The sequence below is a fragment of the Benincasa hispida genome, chromosome 1, assembly GCF_027475165.1.
Source record: "Benincasa hispida cultivar pf3 chromosome 1, pf3_genome.v1.1, whole genome shotgun sequence".
In the NCBI taxonomy this organism is placed as follows: Eukaryota; Viridiplantae; Streptophyta; class Magnoliopsida; order Cucurbitales; family Cucurbitaceae; genus Benincasa; species Benincasa hispida.
Genome location: NC_143478.1, coordinates 22651898 through 22678603, shown reverse-complemented (window position 1 = coordinate 22678603; position 26706 = coordinate 22651898). Strand labels below are relative to the sequence as shown.

The 26706-nt window shown below is 33.8% G+C and overlaps 3 protein-coding genes across 3 annotated transcripts; 2 read left to right on the top strand and 1 right to left on the bottom strand.

Annotated features, from left to right (window-relative positions):
* Positions 1-213: 213 nt before the first annotated feature.
* Positions 214-1037, top strand: LOC120076244 (uncharacterized). The gene is made up of 3 exons (XM_039030009.2): positions 214-293; positions 394-808; positions 855-1037. The coding sequence occupies exons 1-3, from the start codon at positions 214-216 to the stop codon at positions 1035-1037; spliced, it is 678 nt and encodes a 225-aa protein (XP_038885937.2).
* A 12421-nt stretch (positions 1038-13458) lies between these two features.
* Positions 13459-16688, top strand: LOC120091174 (COBRA-like protein 7). Its single transcript, XM_039049077.2, has 2 exons — positions 13459-14312; positions 14813-16688. Exons 1-2 carry the CDS (start codon positions 13784-13786, stop codon positions 16234-16236), a joined length of 1953 nt encoding a protein of 650 aa, XP_038905005.1. The 5' UTR covers positions 13459-13783; the 3' UTR covers positions 16237-16688.
* Positions 16689-17573: 885 nt separating this feature from the next.
* On the bottom strand, positions 17574-22028 carry LOC120084149 (two-component response regulator ARR2-like). Its single transcript, XM_039040050.2, has 6 exons — positions 21207-22028; positions 20595-20747; positions 20125-20505; positions 19658-19734; positions 18379-19536; positions 17574-18267 (listed from the first exon to the last, which is right to left on the bottom strand). The coding sequence occupies exons 1-6, from the start codon at positions 21352-21354 to the stop codon at positions 18199-18201; spliced, it is 1986 nt and encodes a 661-aa protein (XP_038895978.1). The 5' UTR covers positions 21355-22028; the 3' UTR covers positions 17574-18198.
* Positions 22029-26706: the final 4678 nt, after the last annotated feature.

The window sequence follows — 26706 nt, the reverse complement described above, 5'->3', positions numbered from 1 at the left end:
ATAGAATGACAAGCTCAGATATATGTTTTTAGTGGATAAGACTTTCTTAAGCTTACGATAGTTTTCATAGTTCTCAGCTTGAACATGTTAAAGTATTGTTGGTTTTCAGCATCTTAAGTTTCATAGTTATAAATGGAAGGGGTTGTCATACCTCTTTTGATACTAGTTTCAGCTATGTCAAATAGTAACCCTCATTTTACATCTGGTTTTTAGATGAGTCCCCAGTTAGCATTGGGTACTCAATTGGATTTTAGTACAGCTTTTCATCCACAGGCTGATGGTCGGAAAGAACGGTTGGACAAGACATTGGAGGATATGTTGTGCACTTATGCGTTAGAGCTTTTAGGGAATTGAGACTCTCACCTGCATTCGATGGAATTCATATAATAACAGTTATCCGGCTACCATTGGCATGTCGCCGTTTGAAGCCCTCTATAGGAAGAGCTGTAGGTCTCCCGTGTGTTGGGATGAGGTAGAAGAGAGGAAATTGCTAGGACTTGAGCTAGTGCAAGCCACAAATGAGGCAATACAAAAGATCAAGGCTCATATGCAAACGACTCAGAGCAGACATAATAGCCACGTCGACGTGAGACGTAAGGACCTAGAATTTGAGGCTGGTGATAAAGTGTTCTTAAAGGTGGCACATATGAAGGGTGTTTTGAGATTTGGAAGGAAAGAGAAGCTGAGCCCGAGGTTTATTTATATCTTTCAAGGTCTTGGAGTGAATTGGTCTCGTAGCTTACCGATTGGCATTGTGTCTATCACTTTCTTTAGTTCACAATGTCTTCCATGTTTCGATGCTGAGAAAGTATGTAACAGACCTCTCCCATGTAGTTGACTTTGAGCTCTTGTAGTTGAATGACAACTTGAGCTACGAGGAGAAACCTGTAGAGATTCTCGCCAAAGAGGTAAAGACATTGCGCCGCAGTGAGATTGCATTTGTGAAAGTCCTGTGGCAGAATCACCAATTCAAGGAGGTTGCCTGGGAGCAAAAGAATGAGATGAAGACCCAGTACCCGAAGCTTTTTCAGGAATGAACTTTCGAGGACGAAAGTTCTTTAAGGAGGGAAGAATGTAACACCCCGAATTTTTATATTTATGTAATTTCAGTAATTTTTATTTGAGGGAATTTTTGGACTTAAGTGTAACCGTGGGAATTTAATTATTGACGTTGAAATTATTTAATTTTGAAATTAATGAATTGACGTTGAAATTATTCAATTTGGAAATTAATGGATTGACGTTGAAATTATTCGATTTGAAAATTAATGGCAGGAATTAATTTCATTTTGGAAAGGGGTTATGTTACACAAATTTAATTTGAAATTAATGTCAAGAATTATTTTCATTTTGGAAGGGGATTATGTCACACAAATTTAATTTGAAATTAATGTCAAGAATTAATTTCATTGTGGAAGGGGTGAGTTAAATTCTTTGTGAATTAAAAATTTTATGGGAGAAAAGGATTAAAAGTTGGAAGCAAGGTCTGATTGAAGGAAGAATTTAGAGATTGGAATCTTGAGGGTGGTTGTTGGTCAGGCTTCGTTGAGGAATTGAATTCAAAGAATGATTATTGAAGACTGCCGCTTGGATCGATATCTGAATCTAGTATCGAAGTAAGTAATCTTATTACTGGAACTGCCCACGGGCCAGATACTAGATATATGCTAGCATGATAGATGAATATTATGACAGAACGATAGCATGATAGATGGATAGTATTGTATGAGTGATGTATGTTCTTGTATGAGGATCTAAAAGATTTATTTGTGCACATAGATACTTGCATGCTAGCATGAGATGATACTTGATTCCATGAGGTTGTATTTGATATGAGGATATTGAGGCATATATGTATGTTGTAGAGCCATGATGTTGAGGTGTATGTGTATGTTATAGAACTATGTTGTGATACTTGTGATGTTGAGACTGTGATAGTATCCTTACTGATTAGTTAGATGCCCACCAGATATTGTGTTTCCTTCGGGATTCACCAGAGATTGTATTTCCTTTGGGAGTGTTTCCTTTAGGATTCATCGAGGGTTGTGTTTCCTTCGGGAATCACCAGGAGTTGTGTTTCCTTCAAGATTCACCAGAGGTTGTGTTTCCTTCGAGATTCACCAGAGGTTGTGTTTCCTTCGAGATTCACCAGAGGTTGTATTTCCTTCGGGATTCACCAAAGGTTGTGGGTCCTACGGGACTTACTAAAGATAGTGGGCATACATAACTACAGTAGGATAGAAATAAGTTTTTCATGTATTTATGTGTCCCATGAGGACTAAAGCAGTTCATATATTCCACGGAAGGTAGGTATCTAGAGGACATAGATGTCTAGCTTAACCCCAGTAGTGGGGTTACTTACTAAGTATTTTAACTCACCCTTTCTCATGTTTATGTTTCAGGTAAGGGTAGGGACGCAACGGTGAATGATAAGAGGAATCCACGAACGAGCCACTGGGGACCATTTTTAATGCTTCCGCTCATATTTTATGTTTTTCACTTTCAGTCTTGACATTTGAAACTTATTGTTTGAGATTTGTTTTCAGACTTGTTTATTTCCATTTATGACTTATGGGTACCCTATCATTTGATTTCAATATTTGAATTTAATGAAGATCTTTTAAGTTACCTTATTTATTTAGCATTTATTTCGCAATAAAAAGGATGTCGTTTTAACTTCCATGCATTGATGTGTTTAGTAACAACCTAGCTTGAGTCTAAGAAGTCGGGTCATTACATTTCTATTTTTTAAAATCCCTCTAATTATTATATAGTAATATCAATTTAACAAAGATTAATTTAATTTCGCATTATATATAGCATTTTTTATATTTTAATTTAACAAAAATCAGTTTAATCTTTAATCTAGAATATTATATTTATTAACATTTTTATTTTTTAATATAATTATGCATTTTAAAATTTAAAATTTAAAAATGCATATACTAAAAAAGAAAAAATTGGATCACTTAAAATATATTTTTTTTTCTAAGATTTTGACTTGAATTAAGTAATAGAAATGTATGATGTTGATGCCAATTTTTTGCCAAGGAAAAGTGCACCTGATCTTCACGCAGCATCAACAGTAAATTTGTAATTTGGGGAAGAGAGGACTTGCAAAACAAAGAAAAATGGGTTCTAGTGCAAAAGCCAGTAAGAGAATTATGAAATAGAGAATAACTTAGAAGTTTAAATTACCTCAAATGGAGTTATAATGATGTATTTATAGGCTTCAATCCTTCTTTTATTCCTTATTAGGGTTTTTAAGCCGACCGTTCCTGGATTCTCATAGGGCCGAGATTGACCAGTTTAACATTCTTACTTAGTGCTTTTAGGATTCCATCCTTTTTTGGCTAAGCTTATGTTGGGCTCATCAACCTTGGGCCCTTATTGATGGGCTCGGCCTCGGCTTGGCCAAGGTCGATCAAGCCCATCTTTCTTTTGGGCTTTCTCTTCTCTCATTTGTTTGTTGTTCATTGACCATTTTACCCTTTATTCCAGAATCCACCCACAACATTAGCCTTCACTCCTAAGTTAGGGTTTGTGATTTTCTAGGCTTTTAGTTGCAAATTTTAATTCTCGGAACCTATCTTGGGAGTACAATCTCCCCTTCAAACTCTACACCTCCCCATCATAAAACTTATTTCAGACTTGCTAGGGGTTGTTGAGCCTATCAAGCCTGTCGTACCCCGTTCCAGATTTCTCCTCTAATCTAGAACACAGTGTGAAGACGTTAAGCATAACTTCTCTTTGTTCATCTAACATCCCAACTCTTAACACATCCTGTACTCAAAATCAAATCTGAGCTTGCAAACCAATTTTCAAATGTAACTAATTTCATTTAAACCTTCCCCAAACCCTAATTTGACCCAGTATAGGGTTTACTTTGCAATTTTATCTTTTAATTACTTTAAAAATTAACTTAAGATTCCAAATTAATTCAATTCCAAGGTCAAAACATCTTATTGATATCCACTAAAACTTAAATTAAGGTTAGGGACACCTTAATTAATCCTAATTTTGTCCAATTTTGTCTAATTTTCCCATCAACCCTAACGCTCTTCCTCCTCACTCTCGACTTACTTGTTTTTTCTACCAAGTTTTGTTCCTTCTTTCTTTCTAACACTTAGACAATCACAAATCCAAACTTTTTTGGGGTTCAATCGATTTTTCAACACGCTTCTTCATCTCGTGACGAAGTTATGCACCAAATCGTGTTAGGTCCACTTCCAGGATAGGCCCCAACAATAGATTATTGCTCAAGTAATTTTGAGTGGTCCCTGGATCAGGAGTTGGCCTGGAATACTACCTAGTTAAATCTTGACTTCCTGGCATTCCTTTCTTTCCTGTCATCTATTTTCTATTGCTTTTCCCATCTCATTGTTGCTTCTTGTCTCAATTCGTTATGTAGTTCTTCATTCCTTTGGTTGATATTATTGAACTAGCTGGTTTAAAGCCCCTATATGATGTTGATTTCTAGACCTTCTTTGGTTGGCTATGGGCCAAGGCCGACCATGCATCACTATTTTCTTAGATTTTTTAAATTTATTCAAAACAAACTTTTCACATGTATTTTGTTTATCTTCTATTCTTTTTCCTTTGATCCATCACTTCATGATGTGCCAATACTATTGTTTTTACTTCCTTGGTTCTTTGTCTAGTTTGTAGCCTCTCTATATCGATACTCTTTGCTGCTTTACCCTTCCGACTACAGCTATCTTACCATTGTCAATTAAGTTGCTTCAACTTCTACTACTATTCACAAAATTTGCCTTCAATTTTTCTGGTGCCACATGTCACCCTCTCTTTGGTCTGCTATGAACCAACGCCGACCAGACTTGGGTGTCTCCAAACTTGCATCTTTGGAATTGAACTTTCCCCTCTTTACCTATTTCGTTGTCCCTCATGATGTTCTAGAATTGTTGTATCATGTTTTCTCTTGCCTCCCATGCTTGGGCATTGTGATATCATATTACTTTGGAAGTTAGACTCTTATGTTTTCTTGTTAAGCTCTAGGGAGCATCTTCTAGGCTTCTTATCTTGGCTTTAATCTTTCCTTTCTCACATTTTCTTCTGTTTTTTTCTTTTCTTGAAACAAAGTTGTCTTCACCCTCTTCCTTGGCCTTCATCCCGAGGCTAATCCCTCACTTCTTCAACTCTCTATATTACCATCCTAAGCCCCCAATGGCACATACCTCATCTCTTCATTCCTCTTAAGTCCAACTTTCTTAAGGTGGGTTTTCTTTCCTTCACACTTTCTTCTTTTTAGTATCTTCCTATCTGAAATTCCTTTCATATGACTAGTGATGATAACTATTACTTAATTACCTTTGACGATTTTGATGATTACTATGATGGAAATCAATTCGACTTTTCCTCCAAAGTTTCCTGGCATTGGTTCAACTAGCCCTAGATAAAATTGTTCCTAATAGGTGGAGTTGTTGTAAATAGTCCATTCTCTATAAATAACTAGAAAAATAACTGATTTTGGGTAGCAGAAACTAGACCTCTCTTGGCCCGGAAGGCTCTTATTATGTAGTTCCAACAAGGTATAGGGAATATAGTAAGTTGCTATCATTCTTTTTTCCTTGTTGGAGTTGCCTTGCTTGATTCCTCATTTTTCTAATCATACAATTTTTTATGTGCAATATCTCGTACCTATAAAGGATCCTCTCTGTAGCTCAATGGGGATTAAATGATAATCATGGATTAATGTGAATTGTTTAAATTAATTGAGGAAATTATTTATATCTGATATAATTAATTTAATTTGATTATATATAATATAATTACTATAATGTATTTGATACATTATAAAGTTTATTTGAGAGGAAATAAATATTTGAATATGATTCAAATATTAATTGTATGAATTGGATTCATATAATTAAATTTAATATAATAAGATTTTTATTAAATATCTTTGTTGAGAGAATTAAGACTAGAGATTATAGTGTATATGACAATATTAAACCATAGGTTATATTTGTTATATATATATATATAATTAGAGAGGAGAAGAGGGATTCAGAAAAACAAAAATCTCAAGACTATTATGTGTGTTTCTCTCCTCTGTCAAAACGAAGAAGGAGAAGAAAAAAAAATCCCAACCAAAACCCCACTCACTACGTAAGTTGAAAAAGGATAGGAGATGGAAGTTATTTCCCTCCCTTAATTTCAAAAATTAAAATAAATAAATTTAATTTATGTGTATATATGTGTGTGTATATATGTGTGTGTATTATATCATATATAACATATAACATATGGTTTAATATTGTGTCACATGCAATATAATCTATAATTTTAATTCTCTCAATAAATATATTTAATATAAATCCTATTTATATTAAATTTAATTATATAAATCAAATTCAAATAATTAATATTTGAATCATATTCAAATATTTATTTCCTCTCAAATAAACTTTATAATGTATTAAATATATTATAGTAATTATATCATATATAATTAAATTAAATTAATTATATCACATATAATCAATTCTCTCAATTAATTTGAACGATTCAAATTAATCCAAAATCAATTCTCATTTAATCCCTGTTGAGCTATAAAGGGGACCTTATAGACTTGTAGCTTGAAGCTCAAATGGTACTTGAATAATTAATTAAATTCCTTTAATTATATTAGTCAACATCCATTAACTCTCGGACAATCCGTTAAAAACCAACAACTGCACTCTTTGCACTACAGATATATCTCTGTGTCCATTGGATATAACCAATCAACAATGCGATGACCCTTCATAAATTGCTCGTAAATACAACTAGGCCTAAATTACCATTTTTCACCTGTAGTTATATCTAACTCCTTAACCTTAAGTACCACTGATCCCTCTAATGAATAATAAATCATAGTCCAAATATGACTAAACCCTTCTCAGCCAAGAAAGGGTGTGGCGCCACATTATTCAAGCCTCGAAATCAGCTCTTAAGAGAGTAATTTATCTACTTACCTTGACCTCAGGGAAGGAGTGAATTTTGTCTTGTGTAGCTGTGTTTTCCAATCATATGAATCCCAAAAAATAGTAGGCTTGTTGAGTTGATAATCTAACCACTCTCACCCATACAAATAAAAGGACTGTCTTCATAGGCAAGAGTTCATAACTCACTCAGGATTCAGGTCATGTCACCTATAGTCATCCTGGTGAAATATAAACCTCTATTATGAACGGTGTTATATAATGAGACTAGTCATTGCGTGGTTTGGTATTATACAAACTCCTTTGTATAGAATACCCCCGCTCACATATCTCGACATGAATTATCAGGATTAGATCATTTGTAGCACTTTACAATAATTGTAACATTTACAAAGTCGGTCATACTTGGAGTGTCACTAGGATTAAGTATCCAACCTTATCCATCTACTACAGACCATTTAGGTTATTACTTAAATATGATCCACCTATATGTCTCTACATACATGTCTAAGCTACAAATGATAACCTTGGATGTTAGTTTATTGGTTTGTAGGTTTAATGCTACTAAAAGTCAAATAAAACATCTCATATTTATTAAATAAATAAATTGTTTGTATAATACAATTATAAACTATAGGACCCTACGAGATTTAGGGCACCAACCTTAACACTTCTAGTATAGCTTCTTTCTTGGACTCTATTTCTCGCCTTGATAAATATCATCGCTTTGGTCCTACTTTAGTTCTAACACATACTAGTTTCTCTTGGACTCACTTCCCCTCATGGTTTCGTCATCTTCTATCTCTTAAGTTCTTTCCTCGATCTCGACCTCAACCCTCTTATTTTTCGGTTGTCCTTGACTTTTATTAAGGTAGGGTCGACCATTTTAGGTTGTTAACTTTAAATGGCCTCCTTTGTCTTTCCTTCCTCAGTCCTACTCTCGTATCACTACTTTGACCATGAGCATGGCTAACTGTATCAACTATTTGATGGAATCTCATGTACCTCATGAAGAATTTAACTCAGGCTAAATCTAACATTGCTCACCTCAACCATTTTTTTATGACTCTCAGGTAGATATTCAATCTTCCAAAGCCAACATTTCCACTCTTTATATTAAACTCAAAGAGTTGAATCTCTTCTTTCCGACATTGCGTATCTTGAATAGAAATTTATGAAAACAGAAACTTATACCAAAATGCAGGATTTCAACTCAGGATTTTGAAACTTTGCGTGAGGATCCTTTATGCTTTTCACTATTTTGATAATAATGTTGATGCTAATGCTTGAGGCTCTTCTTGGCTACTATGTTGTTCTATTTGCTGGTTTTATATTTTTTTTCGTATTGGTTATTTTTTTGGATGTTTAGTTTCTCCTTCCTTAATACTTGTTGTATGGCTTTATCAATGAATGAGTGGATCTTTATTTCGTTGCTTAATTGGGCTAGTCTTAACCTCTCTTTTGTTTGGATCATCTTCGGCTTCCATTTGACTTGGGTTAGCCTCAGCTTCACTTTAACTTGGTTGGTCTCGACTTCTTTATTCATAGGGTTGACTTTAACCTCCCTTTTATTTTGATTGACCTCGGTTTTCCTATTCATATGGTCAGCCTTGATCTTCCTTTGACTTGGGTTGACTTCGGCTTCCCTATTCAAAAGGTCGGCCTTGACCTTCTATTTTACGCAGTTCCAGGTTAACATCATAAATTAACATAATTTTAAGATGCTATGGAAGAATATTTGGTAAACATCAATTTGATTCGAATATATTCCTATCATTGGTGAAACATAGATTTCTTCAAAACTGTCCATAAAAACTGCTAAATGATGACAATGTCTTTACGTTATCACAATAATCTTCAATGCACATTGTGCTCATATTAAACCATTTTGAGTAAAAATTTCTTGGTGTAAAAAGCTAAAGAATTCCATCATTCTGAAACTTTTTGCCTCTTTTGCTTTTTTTTCCTAGGGTGTGGTTTAGTAGGTGCACCAATGTATCTCAACTAGGTCAACATATATATAGCACTCTCATTATATCTATATCTCAATAATTCATTAATATAACAAAAAGAACAAAAGGGAAGATGAACTATTCCCCCATTTTTCCTAGGGTGTGGTTCAGTAGGTGTACCAATGTATCTCAACTAGATTGACACACACATAGCACCCTCATTATATCCCACTCCCAATCTCATTAATATAACCAAAAGAACAAAGGGAAGGTGAAATCTTCCTCCCCTCCCCCCCCCCCCCCCCCTCCATTTTTATGGCGTGGATCAGCAGGTGCACCGGTGTATCCCAGCTAGGTTTGCACATATGTAGCACCCTCATCATATCTCACTCATAATCACTCCCATTAAGTTCTCAATACTAACTCCATGAATAGGAAGTTGCGTCTTGCTCACATCTTCTTCTGTACTTGTCATCGACATTGTCGTTTGGAGTCATTGCCATGCATGGTCGTTACCATTATTGGAGTCACTTCATGTTATCTAGATAACTTAATAGGTCAAGAAGAGCACCAAATTTATCATTGGTAGAGGCCGAACTTCTTCTTTTGGAAATACTCTAAGCCTTAGATGATTTCTTGGGTTAGGACATGCATAAAACTTACACCGTTAAGCACTTGACAAAGGTCAACCTCGACCTTGGCCTCAACCGAGCGTCTTCTTTTTACTGCACCCCAATCCTAAAATTATCTCTTGGGTTGGTATATGCGTAAAACTTGTCTAGGCATTTGGCAAGGGTCGGCCTCGGCCTTGGCCAAAGGCGGGCATGCTAGCTTGGGCCAATCTTAAGCCAGCTCCCTTGCCCACTTTTGTTCTTAGTTGCCATTTTCAGCTCGAGGTTTGGCTATTTTGTAGTTATTTTGTAGTTATGAGTTAACAATCTCGACTCCACTTGGTATATTCTTTCTTATGTCACTTCGTAATTTTGTCGAATAATTTGACCTCGACCTCAATAAGTCAGCCTCGACATTGACCTCAACCTCAACCCTGGACACTTAAAGTTCACATAAAATCCTAGACATTAGGATGGGGTGATCTCTAGCCCTTGTGTGCTCAAGGTCGGCCTCAACCTTAGCCTCCATCTTAGCCATCTTCTATAGTGCGCATGGTGTACTTGGATGTGTTTGGACAATGAAAATATTGTTCCTTGGTGCACTTAGGGTTGGCCTCGTCCAGTTCCCTATGAAATTTTGGTCATAACTTCACTTTCCATTAATAATTTTGAGCCTCAACCTCAGATTTGGCTCTTTGCCTCAATTTGGTTTGCTTGGCCTTAATTTGATATCCTTTGCCTCAACAATGGTAGCCTCAACCTTAGTTTTTTGGTCTCTGCATTGGTTGCTTCGGTCTCGGCATTGATCGCTCCGATTTTTGCCTTGATAGTCCCAGCCTCGACCTCATCCTCGACATTGGTAGTGTCGGCCTTGGCCTATGTCGTTTTGAACTCAACTTCGACTCTCCAACACATTGCCTTACTTTGATTTTGTTCATGGGGATCTAATTCACCTATGACTTTCATCTTCAAAATTTCTTCTTTATAATGATTTATGGGAACTAGTCCATCGTAGCCTTTATTTCTTATATTTTGCAAAGACTCTTAATTTTTCATTGGTAGATCACTCTCGTCCCTACAGACAGCGACAATTGTTGATGCCAAATTTTAGCCAAGGGAAAGTGCATCTGACCTTCACGCGACATTAATGGTAAATTTGTAATTTAGGGAAGAGAGGACCTGCAAAATAAAGAAAAAGGGGCTCAAATGCCTAAGTCAGTAAGAGAATTGTGAAATAGAGAAGAACTTGGAAGTTTAAGTTACCTCATATTGAGTTATAATGATGTATTTATAGACTTCGATCCTCCCCATATTGTTTATCTTATTAGGGTTTTTGGGTTGTTTGTTCCTGGATTCTCCTTGAACCGAGGTTGACCAGTCCAACATTTTTAGTTACGCTTTTAGGGTCATGTCCCTTTTTGGTTAAGTTTATGTTGGGCTCATCAACCCCGGACCCTTATTGATGTGTTTGACCTCGGCTTGGCCAAGGATGACTAGGCTCATATGTCTTTTGAGCTTGCTCTTCTCTCCTTTGTTTGCTATCTGTTGAGCATTTTACCCTTGATTCCAGAATCCACCCACAATATATGACATTGCAAAAAAATTAAACAAACTCTAAATGACTTAATGTAGTCTCAATACTTTTAAAACGTAACCTTCCAGCGTTGTAATCTAAATATAGAAGGTAGAGATTCAAACCTATGACTTAAATAAATATAACTACTAACTCGAACAATTATAGTTAGGATTACACTCTTATTTTATTCATGTTAGAAGCAAATAATTGACCATTTTAAATATCTCATATACGTAGTTTTGTTTTCTAATTTATCCTAAATGTTATTTTCATTTATACCCTAAAACCTTTTCTACTTTGAATCACTTGAGATTATATACAAATTTCACTTAGGGACATGTTTAAACTTTGTTTCAAAGTCCCAAAGAAAGAAAAAAAAAAAAAAAAAGACCAAACCAAATAATAGATATGAAAACGATATACTTGTAAATATTTGTAGATTTTTTTAACGAAAATATTTATAGAATTAATTGCACCTTTACCTAGAATTTTGACATTTTTTGATTGAACTCATCAAATCTACGGCGAGACACTTTCAAACTAAATACAACTTTAAAAATAAGTAAACATAATAATAATTTGATTAGGTGATATATTACACATTTTGATCTACCTCGCCTTTCGTCCTAACAATTTTAATTGATAAAATATTTGTACTACCCAACTCCTAAAAATTTCATAAAACATCAAAAATAAATAACAAAATATCATTAACGTAAATATAATATAAAATTATAAATACTTTAATTTATTTAAAAATTTAAAATTTTTATTTTTAACGTTATAAATACTTTAATTTATTTAAAAAGTGTAAAATATTTATTTACTTTTACATTTTATCAATGTTTTCATTGACTTTTCTAAAAATTTAGAACCCAAAGCTAAATCAAATATTGTTTTTAGACGAAACCTAAAATTCAAAGGTATTTTCTACCATGGTCTTAAAATTAATCTAGTGAGTCGAGTATATATAGTGAAAAATGTAATTTCTCCCAAAGTTTTTTTTTTTGTTAAATAAATCTTAAGGTTAGTTCTTTAATTTTTTTTTTTTTATCAAAATTGAATAGATAATAATATTAATTTTTATAAAAAATATTATGTGGGCATATTTTCAAAATTTATAAAGAGACTGAAATTAAATTTAAGATTTGGACAAAGTAGAGAATAAAACATGAAATCTAACTAAAATAGTATTTTAGCTGTTTTTTTAATTAGCTTCCTTCTTTTGCAAAATACACATTTATTTTGCAAATGCACAAACAGAACACACAAAAAAGATGAGAAAAAATTGGACAAAGAAAACAATTATCATACAAAAAAGCACACAACCTAGAAAAATTAAGCTTATCAACACAATAATTACACCTTCTCTAAAATATGATAAATAACAACAACTTAAGTTCTACATCCCAATAAGATATTCTAAGAGATCCAACACATTCTCAAATAGCCAAATTAAACGAGACTCAACTTCGTCAATGTAAAGAACACAAACACTAAAATTATCAAGATGCCACTTGATAATACGAAAACTTTCGTCATTCTCGCTGATGGTAGATCCCAATTGAAGGTTCTAAAATTATTTAAATGAAAAGTAGTTTCATTTGAAAAGTTCGAATTTTTATGTAAAAAAAGTCAATAATAATAGTAATTATTGTTGTTGTTATTGTTGCTCTTTTGTTTTTCATGCTGTACCCAAAACAAAATAATAATAATATTATTAATATTAACAATAATAATTAAGAGGGAAAAAAAAAAGAAAGAAAAGGAGGAGAGAAAGCAAAAACTCAAAAAATCAAATCAGAGCTTCACTTAAGTTTTAATCATTTTAGTTCATAAACTTGAGGTATCACTTGGTTTTAATAATATATTCTTATTATTTAATTTGTGTATGTACTATCAATAAATCTTAAATTTAATTTATTAAAATCATTTTTCTAATCAAAATTAATTAAATAATAACATTAATTTTCATTAAAAAATATTACCTGAACATATTTTCAAATTTAATTAAAAAAAAAAAAGAACAAAACAAGACTAAAATTAAGATTTGGACAAAATATATCACTAAAATAGAACAAAACTTATTGCACATATTTAAACTTTTTTTTAATTAACTTCTTTTTTTTTTTTTTTTTTGCAATATACATATTACGTTCCCGATTTTTAAAAGGGAAAAAAAACCTTTTGTCATTCTTGCCGTTGGTCGAATCCAAATTTGGGCTCTAAAATTATTCAAATGAAAGGTGGCTTCATTTTGAAAATCCAAAAATAAATAAAATAATTGCTTTTTTTTTTTTTCACGTCCCATCCCCAGACAAAAAAATAACAATAATATTAATAATAATAACAATAATAAATAATAAAGGGGAAAAAAAAGAGAGAAAAAGGTAAAGGAGAAAAAAAAACTCAAAAATCAAAATGAATCAACGGATAGTCTCCCGGTGACCGTCCCTGTGGTTCGTGGCTTTTGGCCATGTCCTTTTGAACAGCTCAAACAAAGACGGCCATTTTAATATACAAAATTCTTCTTCTTTCCTCACCAAAACAATTTTCATATACAACGTGCTTTGAATTTCCTCTCCACCATTTCTTTCGCTGTTCATCACTTTCTCACTCAATCTACGCGTTTTCTCTCTCTAAATTCTACTCTATTTCATTTCAAAATTTCAAACCCACAAACCTTGAATCCCCAAAATCATGGCCTTTCCCGATCTCATCCTCTTCCTCATCTTTACGGCCATACCCTTTTCGATTTCTCAGCCAACTGACCAAGCTCCACCTCCGGCCGCCGGTTCCTGCAATGGCATCTTCTTGTCCTACTCTTTCGATCAAGGAACCAAGCTTCCCCCAAATCTCACTGATCTCGCTCACCAGCCCTACCGATTCGAGTCCACTCTCTCCGTTCTCAACAACGGCCTTACGGAGCTCAAGTCTTGGAGGGTTTTTGTGGGGTTTCAACACGATGAGTTCTTGGTCTCGGCCTCCGGCGCTGTTCTCGCTGATGGTAATTCCTTCCCTGGTAACGTTGGCAATGGTACTGTCTTCGCTGGTTTTCCGATGACCGACTTGAAGACGGCTATTGAAACTGCTGGGGATATCACTCAGATGCAAGTCCAAGTCAAGTTACTTGGGACCCAATTTGGGGTTGCCCCTCCGAAGAGTCCGATGCCTTCGAATATATCTCTTGCCAATGATGGATATCTGTGCCGTAAGCCAAACCTACAAGGTACCATCTCTGTTTCTTTTGTTTCTGGTGATTTTCCCCAAATTTCCTGCCTTTTATTAAGTAGTTGAACAATCTTGCAATCTGGGTTTTGCTTGTTTTTACATTAACTTTGTTTGGGCTGGGTACCCCCTCTCTTCCACCTAGATTCTACCGATTTATCCCAAATTTTCTGCAGTTTCTGATCAGTTTCTCAGTTATTGGAAGATTTTACAATCTGGGTTTCTTTCTGCTCGTTATGCATTAGTTAATTTGTTTGTACAAGGCTAGACTCTGGTGATCTATTCTAGTTTTCTGTAGTTTCTGATAAGTTTCTGAGTAGTTGTAATTTTTGCAATCTGGATGTCAAGTTTTACATTGAGCTTGTTTATGATTGGGAGTTCGGTTAGCTCTCGGTGGGCCTTCATTTCTTGGGGGGGGAAGCTCTCTTTTGCTTTTGATTCTGTCTGAAATTTCTTGAGGTTGTTGAGTTTGAGTTTGAATTTTATTTCTCGAAATTTCAGGAAAGAGTGAGATGCACGTCTGTTGCATACCTGATCCAAGCGTGAAAACAAATATCACAACCAGTGAAGAGTTCTTGCCTCGTCAAAATGGTGATCTAACGATCATGTATGATGTGACAAGGACATATGATTCAAGTTACTGGGCACAAGTTACAATTGCTAACCATAATCCTCTTGGTCGTCTTGACTATTGGAAATTGAGCTGGGATTGGATGAGGGATGAGTTTATCTATACAATGAAAGGGGCTTATCCTTCGGTTGTTGATTCTACTGACTGCATCTTTGGTAGACAAGGCACTTATTATCGGGACTTGGACTTTTCCGATGTATTAAGTTGTGAAAGAAGGCCAACTATTGTTGATTTACCTCCAACCAAGGCCAATGACACCACTCTCGGGTTAATCCCTTTCTGCTGTCGAAATGGGACAATCTTGCCATCTCATATGGACCCGAGCAAGTCAATTTCTGCATTTCAGATGCAAGTGTTTAAAATGCCACCGGATCTTAATAGATCCCAGATTACACCACCTCAGAATTGGCAGATCAGTGGCATTCTCAACCCCACATATAAATGTGGCCAGCCAGTGAGGGTAAGTCCTAGTGAATTCCCCCACTCAAGTGGTTTACCACTGAATTCGACTGCAGTAGCGAGCTGGCAGGTTGTTTGCAATATAACACATGCCAAGGGTGACACGCCGAAGTGCTGTGTTTCGTTTTCATCTTACTACAACGATTCTGTCATCCCGTGCAGAACGTGTGCTTGTGGATGCTCGCAAAAGTCAGCCCGTACATGTAATGCAACCTCCCCTGCAATGCTCCTCCCACCTGAAGCCCTTCTTGTTCCTTTTGAGAATAGGACCGCTATGGCTGTTGCTTGGGCTGGTCTGAAACATTTCCCATCCCCCAAACCGATGCCTTGTGCGGATAACTGTGGCGTCAGTATCAATTGGCATTTGTATACTGATTATAGGGACGGATGGAGTGCGAGGATCACTCTCTTCAACTGGGACGAAGTGAATTTTGCAGATTGGTTTGCTGCAGTTCAGATGAACAAAGCAGCACCTGGTTTCCAGGCAATGTACTCGTTCAATGCAACCACCTTGGAATTGAATGGTTCCAACAATACTATCTTTATGCAGGGTAATCCTGGACTAAACTATCTCGTAGGAGAAACAGACGGGGCAAACCCGGCAAGAGATCCACGGGTACCTGGAAAACAGCAATCTGTGATCTCATTTACAAAGAAGAACATACAAGGTCTTAACATGGCTGCTGGAGATGGGTTTCCTACAAAAGTGTTCTTTAATGGAGAGGAATGCTTGCTTCCAGAAATGTTCCCAGCCAACAACAGCCGAAGGAACTTAGCTTCATTCATTCCAAGTATCCTAATCCTACTACTGGTTTTCATGTTCATTCAGCAATAGCCAGGAAAGAATGCGAAGGATGACATTGTGTTGTAGCTGCTGTTCATTTTTTCATTCTTTGAGGAACTGAAGATGATATGGAGTATTTTCAGAGACTTGACTGAGATTAATACTCTGAGAAATGAGACTTTAAGCTCACTCTACACAAGAAGAAGGTACATGAAATGACAGTAACTCAAGAAATCTGTGGTTTAAAATGCATCATTGCTCTGCCAGTTCTCATGGCTTGTATTTTTTGAGCTGCTACAGTATATATATATATATATGCCGGAGAAAGGGGTGTGTATGTGATTGTTTCCTTACTGAATTTTGGTAGTTAAAAACATTGTTTTGAAGTTTTATAATTTTTGTTATTATAAATGTTAAACCTACTTCTTCTTGTATTTTTCATCAGGACTTGTTTCTTTGATACAGATATTCAAACCCTGTAGGGGTAAATATTGGATTGAAAAGTTGCTTTTCTCGTGAAATTTGTTGACTTTAGTTCTGTATTTATGCACAAACCTCCTTAATTACAATAGAAAGCTTATTTTATTTAGATGTTGTTTGATAATCGTTTAGTTTTTGAAAATTAAGTAAAAAATTTATAGGTGAAATGGTGTTTATAGGTTCATATTTAAAAAACTGAAAAAAAAAATCAAATAATTATCAAATGGGATCTTAATTTTTCATATTTCATTTGATAAAAATTTTATAAGATCACAAACATGTATATTTTCAGTCTCATTTATGAACCCATTATCAATTTTGAAAATTGGTGATCAAAAAACTTTTATTAAATACAATATAAAAATACAAGAGAGGAAAGTTACATTAAACTTAATTTAGTCCCTAATTTTTAGGTAAGTGTTTTTCTAGATTATTGAATTTTAAAACATGTTCAATGATTAAATTTTAATTTTGTGTTTAATAAGTTCTTGAATTTTAATTTTGTATAAAAAAATATTTGTCATATTCGACTAACTTTTAAAAATTAGTGAATTTATTAAACATAAAGCTGAATTTGTATGAGCTTTCAATTTCTTTCTATTAGTTTGTGAATATGTGAAAATGTCTAAAATACAGAGACTTGAGAGATTTTGGACAAAATGAAGATTGAAACCAACCTTGTCTGACATGTTCTCTAATAACTTCCCTTGCTTTATTAGACATAATGACTTCCCCTTGCTGATAAATTTGCATTTCAAGTCAACAACTCATATTTACAACTTCTTCATTTTCTTGTCCATTTACAAAATATCAAAAAATTAAAAAAAAAAATAAAAAAAATAAAACCCTTGTCAAGCAATCATACTATACCCAACTTGAACTTAATACTCGTACAAGAATCCAAAGGATAAGATAACCCATGCATCATTGCTTTCATATTATGTAGCAAGTTCTTCAACATGAGAATCAACATCTTATATGAAACTAGAGCCTATATACCTTAAAAGCAGAGAAAAAATGCCCAAAACTGAAAGACAAATATAAATGGAAACGACATATGAACGATAATCTCAAAATTTTACGAGTACAAAAGGATAACTGAGTATCTCTAGACTTGTTTCGTGTACCATCTAACAGAATATGTACATGAAAGTGAGCTGCAATTGCTTTGAACATAGAGTTATTTCAGTAGGTTATTGGAGTCATGAAGGGGGTTCCTAAAACCTGCAATTGCGTCAAAAATCTCGATTCCATGCATCAAGAGCACCGCAGTAATGGCCAGTTCCACAATTAGACTCGAGTTAGTCTCTCTGTGGAAGCGGTCGAAAGAATCTGCACATATGCAATTTGCATAGTATGCTTTAGTGCTAAAATGTGCTTCAGAATATTACAGCTAAAGTGATCTGTCTAAATGTTCTGCCTGCTGAATTGAAAGGCCCATCCCCCTCGAAACCAGCAATGTTATGCCTGTTCACATTCTTCTAACCAAAACTAAGCAATGGACACACTCTGACTGCAAGCTAAAGCAATATTCTAAACAGGAGTATTATGATGAAACACCCATTCCAATTCACTTTCAGCTGTTGCAATGCTTCCTTGTTGCTGTCAAATGAAATATTTACCATTAGTAATAACTACCTTAAACTTACCGAGTTTGATTGTACGGATTCCAGGTAAGGTGAAAGAAATACAAAAATGGTACTGCAATTTAACCTGCTTAAGAAGTGCACTCATTAGGTCCTCCTGACCAAAGTGTTCAGAGAAAAGGTCTGCTTGACTGCTAGTATCTGGAGCTCTTTCAGATTTAACTCTCACCGAACCATCAACAAAAAGAGGGTTGAGTTGTTGGCCCATACTTTGTGCATTCCCATTGTCACTTCCTTCTTCCAACAAGAACATGGGCTTGCCTGCGGTAGATGTGTTCCTGTTTTGTCCATTTTGTTGGCTAGAGGCATACCCTTGGTGAGCAAAAGCAGAGGATGGAATGTCGAGACTACCTTGAGATGTATCAAAGGTCATGCCTACGTGTTGCAAGTCCCAATCATGGGCTTTCTGAGGATGCAGATCCCTAAACATATCATAACTTGGCACAAAACCTTCAGATCCTTTAATGTCTGAGTTAACCTCATCCGGGAATCTTCCCTTTGGCACGATGCTTGACATTCCTGGGGTACTTTGAAGAGGAAAACTATTACCAGGCAATTCTGCAGTTTGGTTCAAGGGGAAATTTAACATTGTTGATGCTGGTGAAACTAGATTGTATCCTCCAACTCTGCTGTTATTGGCAAATTCATTCCTAGCCAAAACCGCACCAGTAGTTCCATTTGGCAAAATTGACTGCTGCATTGTTGGTGGAAGCCTTGTTACACTAGTTGAGGTACTTTCGTTAAGGATCTGCGCTCTAGCTTGTGGTTGAGGTGTCTGCATTAGTTGAGAGCTAGATTGGCCTCCTTGGGCATTAACTTGCATTGTCATGTTCCCATGAGATTGTGCAGAATGCTGCAGATTAGCAAGTTGTTTTGGCTCCATAGTCGTTGGAATTCCATGAAGTAGATTCATTGGTTTACTACCATTCAAGTGTGGCTGTTGCCCATCACCAAATCTCAACTTTGGGTTTTCAAAGCTAAAAATGTGGTTCCTCTGATCAACAAGAGGCATGGGCATGCCGGATTTTGCTGTAGACCTACCAAATCCAGCTGCTTGAAGTGTAGCAAGGCTTTGTGGCTGGAGTTGACCAGCAGCAGCAAGAGTTTGAAGATCCAAGCCGTTCAGCGATGGGCCAAATGCATCTTGGGCACTCATGAATGTGTTGTTTAAATTACTCTGGGTTTGTGTGATTCCACTTAGTCTTCTCAGGTACAAGCGATATTTCTATACATTAAAGGTGCAGCACATTTATAATCAAATGAGAAAGTCTCATGCGAAGAGAAGCTATAGAAATAGGATAGACGAGGACTCATGAAAATGAACACGATTCTAGGTCAGTCCTTACCTGAAGGTGACTGGCAACATTTTCTCTAGTGAGTCCAGGGACATTCATCAACTCCAGAATCTTCTTGGGTACAGCCTCTGTAATTATAGATTGAATTTTACAAAGGTAAGAAAAGGCATACCACAAATTTAAAAGAAATTACTAAAATATATGCTTAAACTCTAGAAATTTAAAATCATGCTAGAACCCAATTAAAAATTCACAAAGACAAATATAGAATTTCATCTATGGAGTCAATGATGACATGGTTCTTATTAACATTTTATTCCAGAAGACAAAGTGAGGTTGCAAAAGCAAGATGGTTTCAAGTTTGAAATATTCCCTTACTCCCATTAGTGGAATTTGATTTAGCATTTCTCTGGCCCTCATCAGATACTCAACATAAGTTTACAATTTTCTCTACAGACATACATTCATACAAATATGATATAATGGAGTGCAAAAGAAGATGAGAGAAAACCCCATACTATCAATTCCTAGTTGATTAACAGCAGCCACAAACTGTTGATGCAGCTCAACAGACCAAACGACCCTTGGTTTCTTTAGGGTCGATGAATCATCCCTCTCCTCAGGATCTTCTACGTCATCCTTCCTCCTCTTTGAGTTCCTCCAACTCCCTTCATTAGCAGATGATGAATAATCTGCATCTTCATTAGTTTTTTGCTGCCGATCTACATCATCGACACATCCAGATTGCTCCAACTCCTTCCATTCATTCTTCCGCTTGCGAACAACGTGCTGCCATATGTTCTTCAGCGCTTCAATTCGAACAGGTTTTATTAAATAGTCACAAGCACCATGAGTCACTCCCTTCATGACCACGTTTTTCCCATCATCCACCGACATCACTACACAAGTCCCCTCATTAGAAACCAGTTCATCAAGCTAACATCATTTAGTATTATGAACTTGAAATTCAACAAAATTTATTGCTTACTGATTACTGGTAAGTCCATTTCCAATCCAATGTACTCCAGAAGTTTGAATCCATCCATGTCTGGCATGTGAACATCACTCAAAACGATATCAAACCCGTTTTTGTACTGTCTAAGAAGAGACAACGCATCCTCGGCTCGACTACAATTTGTTACTGAAACACGCAAAAACAAGACACCTTGTCCATTAATGGTTTACCATTTACATGATAACACAACTTCTGGTCTCAGATAAAGACAGCCAACGAAATGATAGACATGTTCCCTAATCCAAATATGGGCAACTCAGAAGAGAGATTACAAATGCAAACGAGTCAAAAATTTGAACAGACTCATAAATTTCAAAGAAACTCACGATCTCAAATCAAGATAATTTGCGGGGGGGAAACAAAACCCTGTATCCAAATCCCAAGTATAAAATAGACTCTCACATCCTAAATTGAAACAAGGAAAGCAGAACAGACGACAACAGAAGTGACAGTAATTTCAGTCGTAGACCCAAGAAACTATCAATATCGCATTTGGGTACTTCAAAAACAAAGTGAATAACAAAGATTTGAGAGATTCCATGACCAAGAAACAAGAAATACATCACTTGGACCTGAAAAGTTTACCTTCATAGCGGCAAATACGAAGCATCTTCTCCAAGATCATAAGACAGGTCGGATCATCATCCACAACCAGAACACGAAGGCCGGCCGGAAACTGGTCGGGAACAGCTTCACCGGCTTTCCTTACAGAACTCGAACTGGCTGTAGACATCGATCCCTCAACTTGATTCAGAATTACCCTTCAATACCCCAAATCTCAAACAAACGACATCAACAGAAACACCCAAAATTGAGATAGCTGCATTTCACACTTCACTTTTTGACTCCAAAAGTGGGAAAATTAAGAGAATCCATCTGGGGTTAGCTGAAATCAGAGATAGAATAAGGAAAATGGGTATTTGAGAGAGAAATTTTTATATACAACTCTGAGATTGGAGTGGAACGGTTGAAGAACCCTGTTCCTAGTTGGAGGTCGATTTCTCTGTTATTTAGGGGCTCGTTGTTCATTGGGTTATCATAATATTTTATTCAAAGTGGGTCACTCCTGGGAGAGTGGATCCAGCTCACACAGGATTAAGATTAACTAACCCACATACCCCAAATCTACTCTTAAACTCTATTTTCTGTGCTCCCAAAATTTTCAAATCCCTACAGCAGTGTTCTTTATTTGTTCTCTCTCTTCTTTGTAGCATTAAGAAAGAACAAATTTGCAACCCAACTAAGAACAACAACGATAAACATTCTATTCTATGATATTAAGATAAGTCTCAGCGCCAAGGCTTTGATGGCCACCTAAAAGGAAGCATCTTTGACATATAAGAGTACCTCTCTCCTCTTTTTGGTCCCTAGTCGACGTTTATCTAGTTTCATAAGGCATCGTGCGATATAGATAAACTTCAACAAATTCGCTTTATGATCTTTTGAGTTCAAAGAGAATTTGTCTCATTAAAAGAGACTAGATTCTATGTCATGGTCAGGTAATGTCAATCATCATATTATCTTTGTACTTTCAATTTCTTAATCATCATGATCCTTGTTTATATGAGATTACCATAGTCTTTTCTCGAGGTTTAATAATATATAGGGATTGAAAATTAGTTGAACTATATGAGGATTTTTTTTTAATTAAGTTATTTCTTATCTATTTATTATGTGTAAGATATGTTTATTATCTTATCCTATAATAGCCTCTAGGGTTATTCTAATAGATTTTCAACCTTCAATCTCCAGCGGTTCTTTGCAAATTTACATTTGCACAGAAAATATGTCCATTATTTTATCCTAGTCTAGAAAAGTAGCTATTTTGGTCACTTGACCTTTATTTTCATCTCATTTCTTTTGATCAGTATGTTAGCATCACATCTCATACACCGAATTCTTTTAAATATAGCAATAAATTTGTATCAAAGGGAAAATTTATGTTATAGGGATCAAAATGTTTGCATTTAAAGGTACAACGATAAGAAAAATGTTTTGTACCAAAATGAATAAAAATGCAAGTATAAAAGAAAGTAATTAAGAGACAAAAGGTAGTATTAAACCCTAAAAACTATATATAATTTTTACTAAAAACGGTTGTTATTCTTTGAGGATTTCTACATGCTCCACTCCTCATCATATGGAGTGGAGGCAATATTCTTATTTTGATTGAAAATCAACTTAAATTAAATTGTGTTGTTTATAAACAGCTATTTAATTTCTTCCAAGGGTCTCAGATTAGATATTAGATTCCCTATTTACTCACAAATTTTTTCTATATAAATTTAGGCTTTTGAAAGAAGAAAAATAAACAATTTGAAAGTTTTGATAATTAATCGGCCTTAATAAATGATTTTAAAATTAAAATAAAAACATATTATTTACTTATTTGCATAATTAGTTATTTTCTAAATCAGAAGTCCATCAATAATACTCTAAACGTCTTGAAAATGAGATGTATATAGTTCGATATTCTTAACTTTTTACTACATAACACTCATACTTTTTTGTCCAGGAAGATAATAAAATCGTTACGAAGACTTCATAAGTTTGAACTTGAAATTAATTGGATCTAATTTTTTTTCTTTTGTTTCTTTTTCTCTCTCTCTCTTTTTTTTTTTTTTTTTTTTTTTTTTGAGATTTTTCTTAAGCATTTTTCAAAATCTATTATAGATTTTTCAATTTTTTTAAAAATGAGATATAGACCTTTCAATTCTTGTATATTATTACAAAAGATTTTAATCCTCATAATTTCAAGCCTTACCATAAGCTTTCTAAATAGATATAGGGTCTACAAACTACTCCTACATGCAAAACTTTTCAAAGCTTTCCCTTTCAACTTGGATATGTTATTTTTAATTATTATTTTATTTTATTTTAAGAGCAAAGTTGAAAAACATCTCTCTATATGCTTTAAGTTAAAATATAGAAGATCAAGTTCCTAGGAATATGCTACATGATTAACAAAGGAACAGTAATTCATATGATCTCTTGAAAAGATCAAAATACACTCAAAAGAGACTTTTCTGGATCAATTTAGTAAGCTAAATTATCACAAAATTGGGCAATTTCGTATTGATCTATAAATTGAATTTAAAATTTTAATTCTACTAGTTAGTTTTACTCATCAAGAAAAGAAATATGGCTCTACTGTTTTAAACCTTTACTTCAAGGTTTAAAACAACTTTCATTTAAATTGTTATGAAATCAACAAATAAAGATATATAAAGTTAGCAAGATTTACATATTGTAGAGATGATATAGGATTAGAGGATTTAGATATAGTATACACTTCTAACTCTAGATCAAAAATCATAAATAACATAAATACGAGATCCCGTGCTTGGTCGTTCGAAGCGTCAGATAACATATTCAAGACATTTTAATACAAGTATTAACAAATTATAGGATGGATAATTATGGGATACAAGATTCTATATTAATTCTAACAAATCATATAATTAAATAAAAGAAGAAGTTACAAATATAGCAAGCAGACCCAAGGTATTTTCAGATAAAGCACAATGAAAAAGAATTTGTGTATATAAACAAAATTTAGATCCAATTCTTGGAGTCTACTACTGAAGGACTCTATCGCATAGTGTCTATCAACGATATAGTGTATATGGGTAGCAAGTAGTATTTTGTTTATATATAAAAAATTGGATCTAAATTGGATCTAAAAAATTTGTGTATTTTAGGGTTTATAATTAAGTCTACTACTAAATTTTTTATATATTTGTAATTCTTTAAAAATATTACTATATACTTAATTATAAACCCTAAAATACTACTAGCTACCCATTGCAATTAAATGTTATTGCTTTTTTTCTCTTTAAACCCATTTTCAACTAAATAAACTCATATACTTTAAAGACAAAAAAAAAAGTCATTGAAAATGATAGTCATTTGATCTCAATAAATTTGAAAAAGAAAAAAAAATTCATCAAAGTCATAACTGTAATGATTCATTTATAAAAATATAACCTACTTCCACGAAAATGAAAGTATACATACAAAAGTATTTAAACTTGTCACCATCTTAGACTTTTCTTTTTATCAATCCATCGCAACGAAATCAACCAAATTAAAAAGACGAAAACTAAAAATATTTATTTCAAAAAAAAAAAAAAAAAAATTCTCTATTAAACACACCTACATTCCCAAAAAGGGCAATATAATAGATATAAAAAACTTCTAGTAAAATTTGATCATTATCTTTTGTTACATAATTAAGATTCCATTTGGTACTATTTCGTTGTTTGTTTTTTTATTTGTTATCTATCCAAGCTAATGGAAACTAAAAAAAAGTAAATTTTAAAAATTTATTTTTTGTTTTTAGAAAATATGTAAATTATTGTAAAAAAAAATAACGTGGTATATATCCTAAAATATCATGTACTGTGATAGAATAACACTTTGAAACTTATCAAGGGGGATGGTTATGGAGTTGACTAAAAAAGTCAAATGGTAAGCAATAATGAACTAAAGAAATGGCATTATTGCAAGAAAGGCCCTTCAAAAGAAGGGAGAGGGTTTCAAACTTTCAATTTTCAAAATGGTTGGAATTAATTGAAGGTCCTTCTGCCTTTCTTAAAGTGTCCCATAAATTGCAGAAAAGACCCTATTGTAAATATTGGGGGATGGGGGAATTTTTGAGTGATAATACCAATACCAACAAAACAAACACCAAAATCCCAATTCTACCCCTTTCCCTTTTTACAGTCTCATGCACTGCTTTTGAAGCTCCTTCCCCTCTGCTTTTTTTTTTTTTTTTTTGGGTTTCATGATGCCATGTCATCAACCAGTTAGTCCACTCAAAACGTGACACGTGACACTTATCATCTCGTGAAATACAATAAGGGCTTGTTTGGATGTGGGGTGCAATGTATTTATTATATATTTATTAGTAAAAAAGGAGAAATAAACCCCACTTGGGTATTTGTTTATATGTATGTATTGGAGTTGAATTGCAAGAAAAGAAGTGAGCTTTTGGTAAAGCTTTTGTTGTTCTTCCTTTTTTTTAAAAAAAAAAAAAAAATATTTAAATATACTGCAAACTGTATATTCCTCTCCCTTCTTTTCTGCCCCTTCTTAATCTATGTAATGTGCCCTTAAAATACTATATATGTTCTTAATGACAATACCAAATAATAATAATAATAATAAAGTAAAATAAAACTCCGTCGTATCCAACCATTTAATTTTGAATTGTTTTCGAATATAGAAAAATGAACTAAAATATTTACAAATCATAACAAAATATCACAAACTATTTGCGATAGACCACGATAAACTATTATCTGTGTCTAGTGATATTTTGCTATTATTTGAAAATATTTTCAGTAGCTTTGTCATTTAAAATAATTTTATTTTACTTTTTTTATTTTTCAATTTTTCAATTTTTTTTAAAATTAAATCTATAAACACTCATTCCACTTTTAAACTTCTTGATTTATTAGCAGCTTTTTACCGATATTTTCAAAGCCAAGTCAAGTTTTGAAAATTTTAAAAAAATAGTTTTTAATACTTATTTTTGTTTTTGGAATTTGATGAAGAATTCAACTATTTTACTTAAAAAAGATACAAAATGAGAGAAAATAAACTAAAATTTCAAAAACTAAAAACTAAGTCTCCATTTGGTACCATTTCATTTTTTTTTTAAAGTAAAACTTATATCATCTACATTTCTTACCATGATTTGCATCCTTTTTAGTATAATGGTTGAATTCTTAGTCAAATTTTAAAACAAAAAAACTACTTTTTTTAGTTCTCAAATCTTGGCTTGGTTTTTTAAACTATTGGTAAAAAACACATAACAAAAAAAGAAATTTGGATGTGGAAGTAGTGTCCATAAGTTTAATCTTTAAAAATAAAAACAAAAAACAAAATGGTTATCAAATGGAGTCTAAATATTTATGAAACAAGACCTAAACTTTCAAATTTATGTTTAACACGTCATTAACTTATTTGACATTTTTTAAAAAAACGATGAACTTATTGAACAGAAGACATCCAATTCATGTTTAACAGATTCATTAATTTTTTTAATTTCGATTAACTTTAAAGATCTAAAAAACGTAAA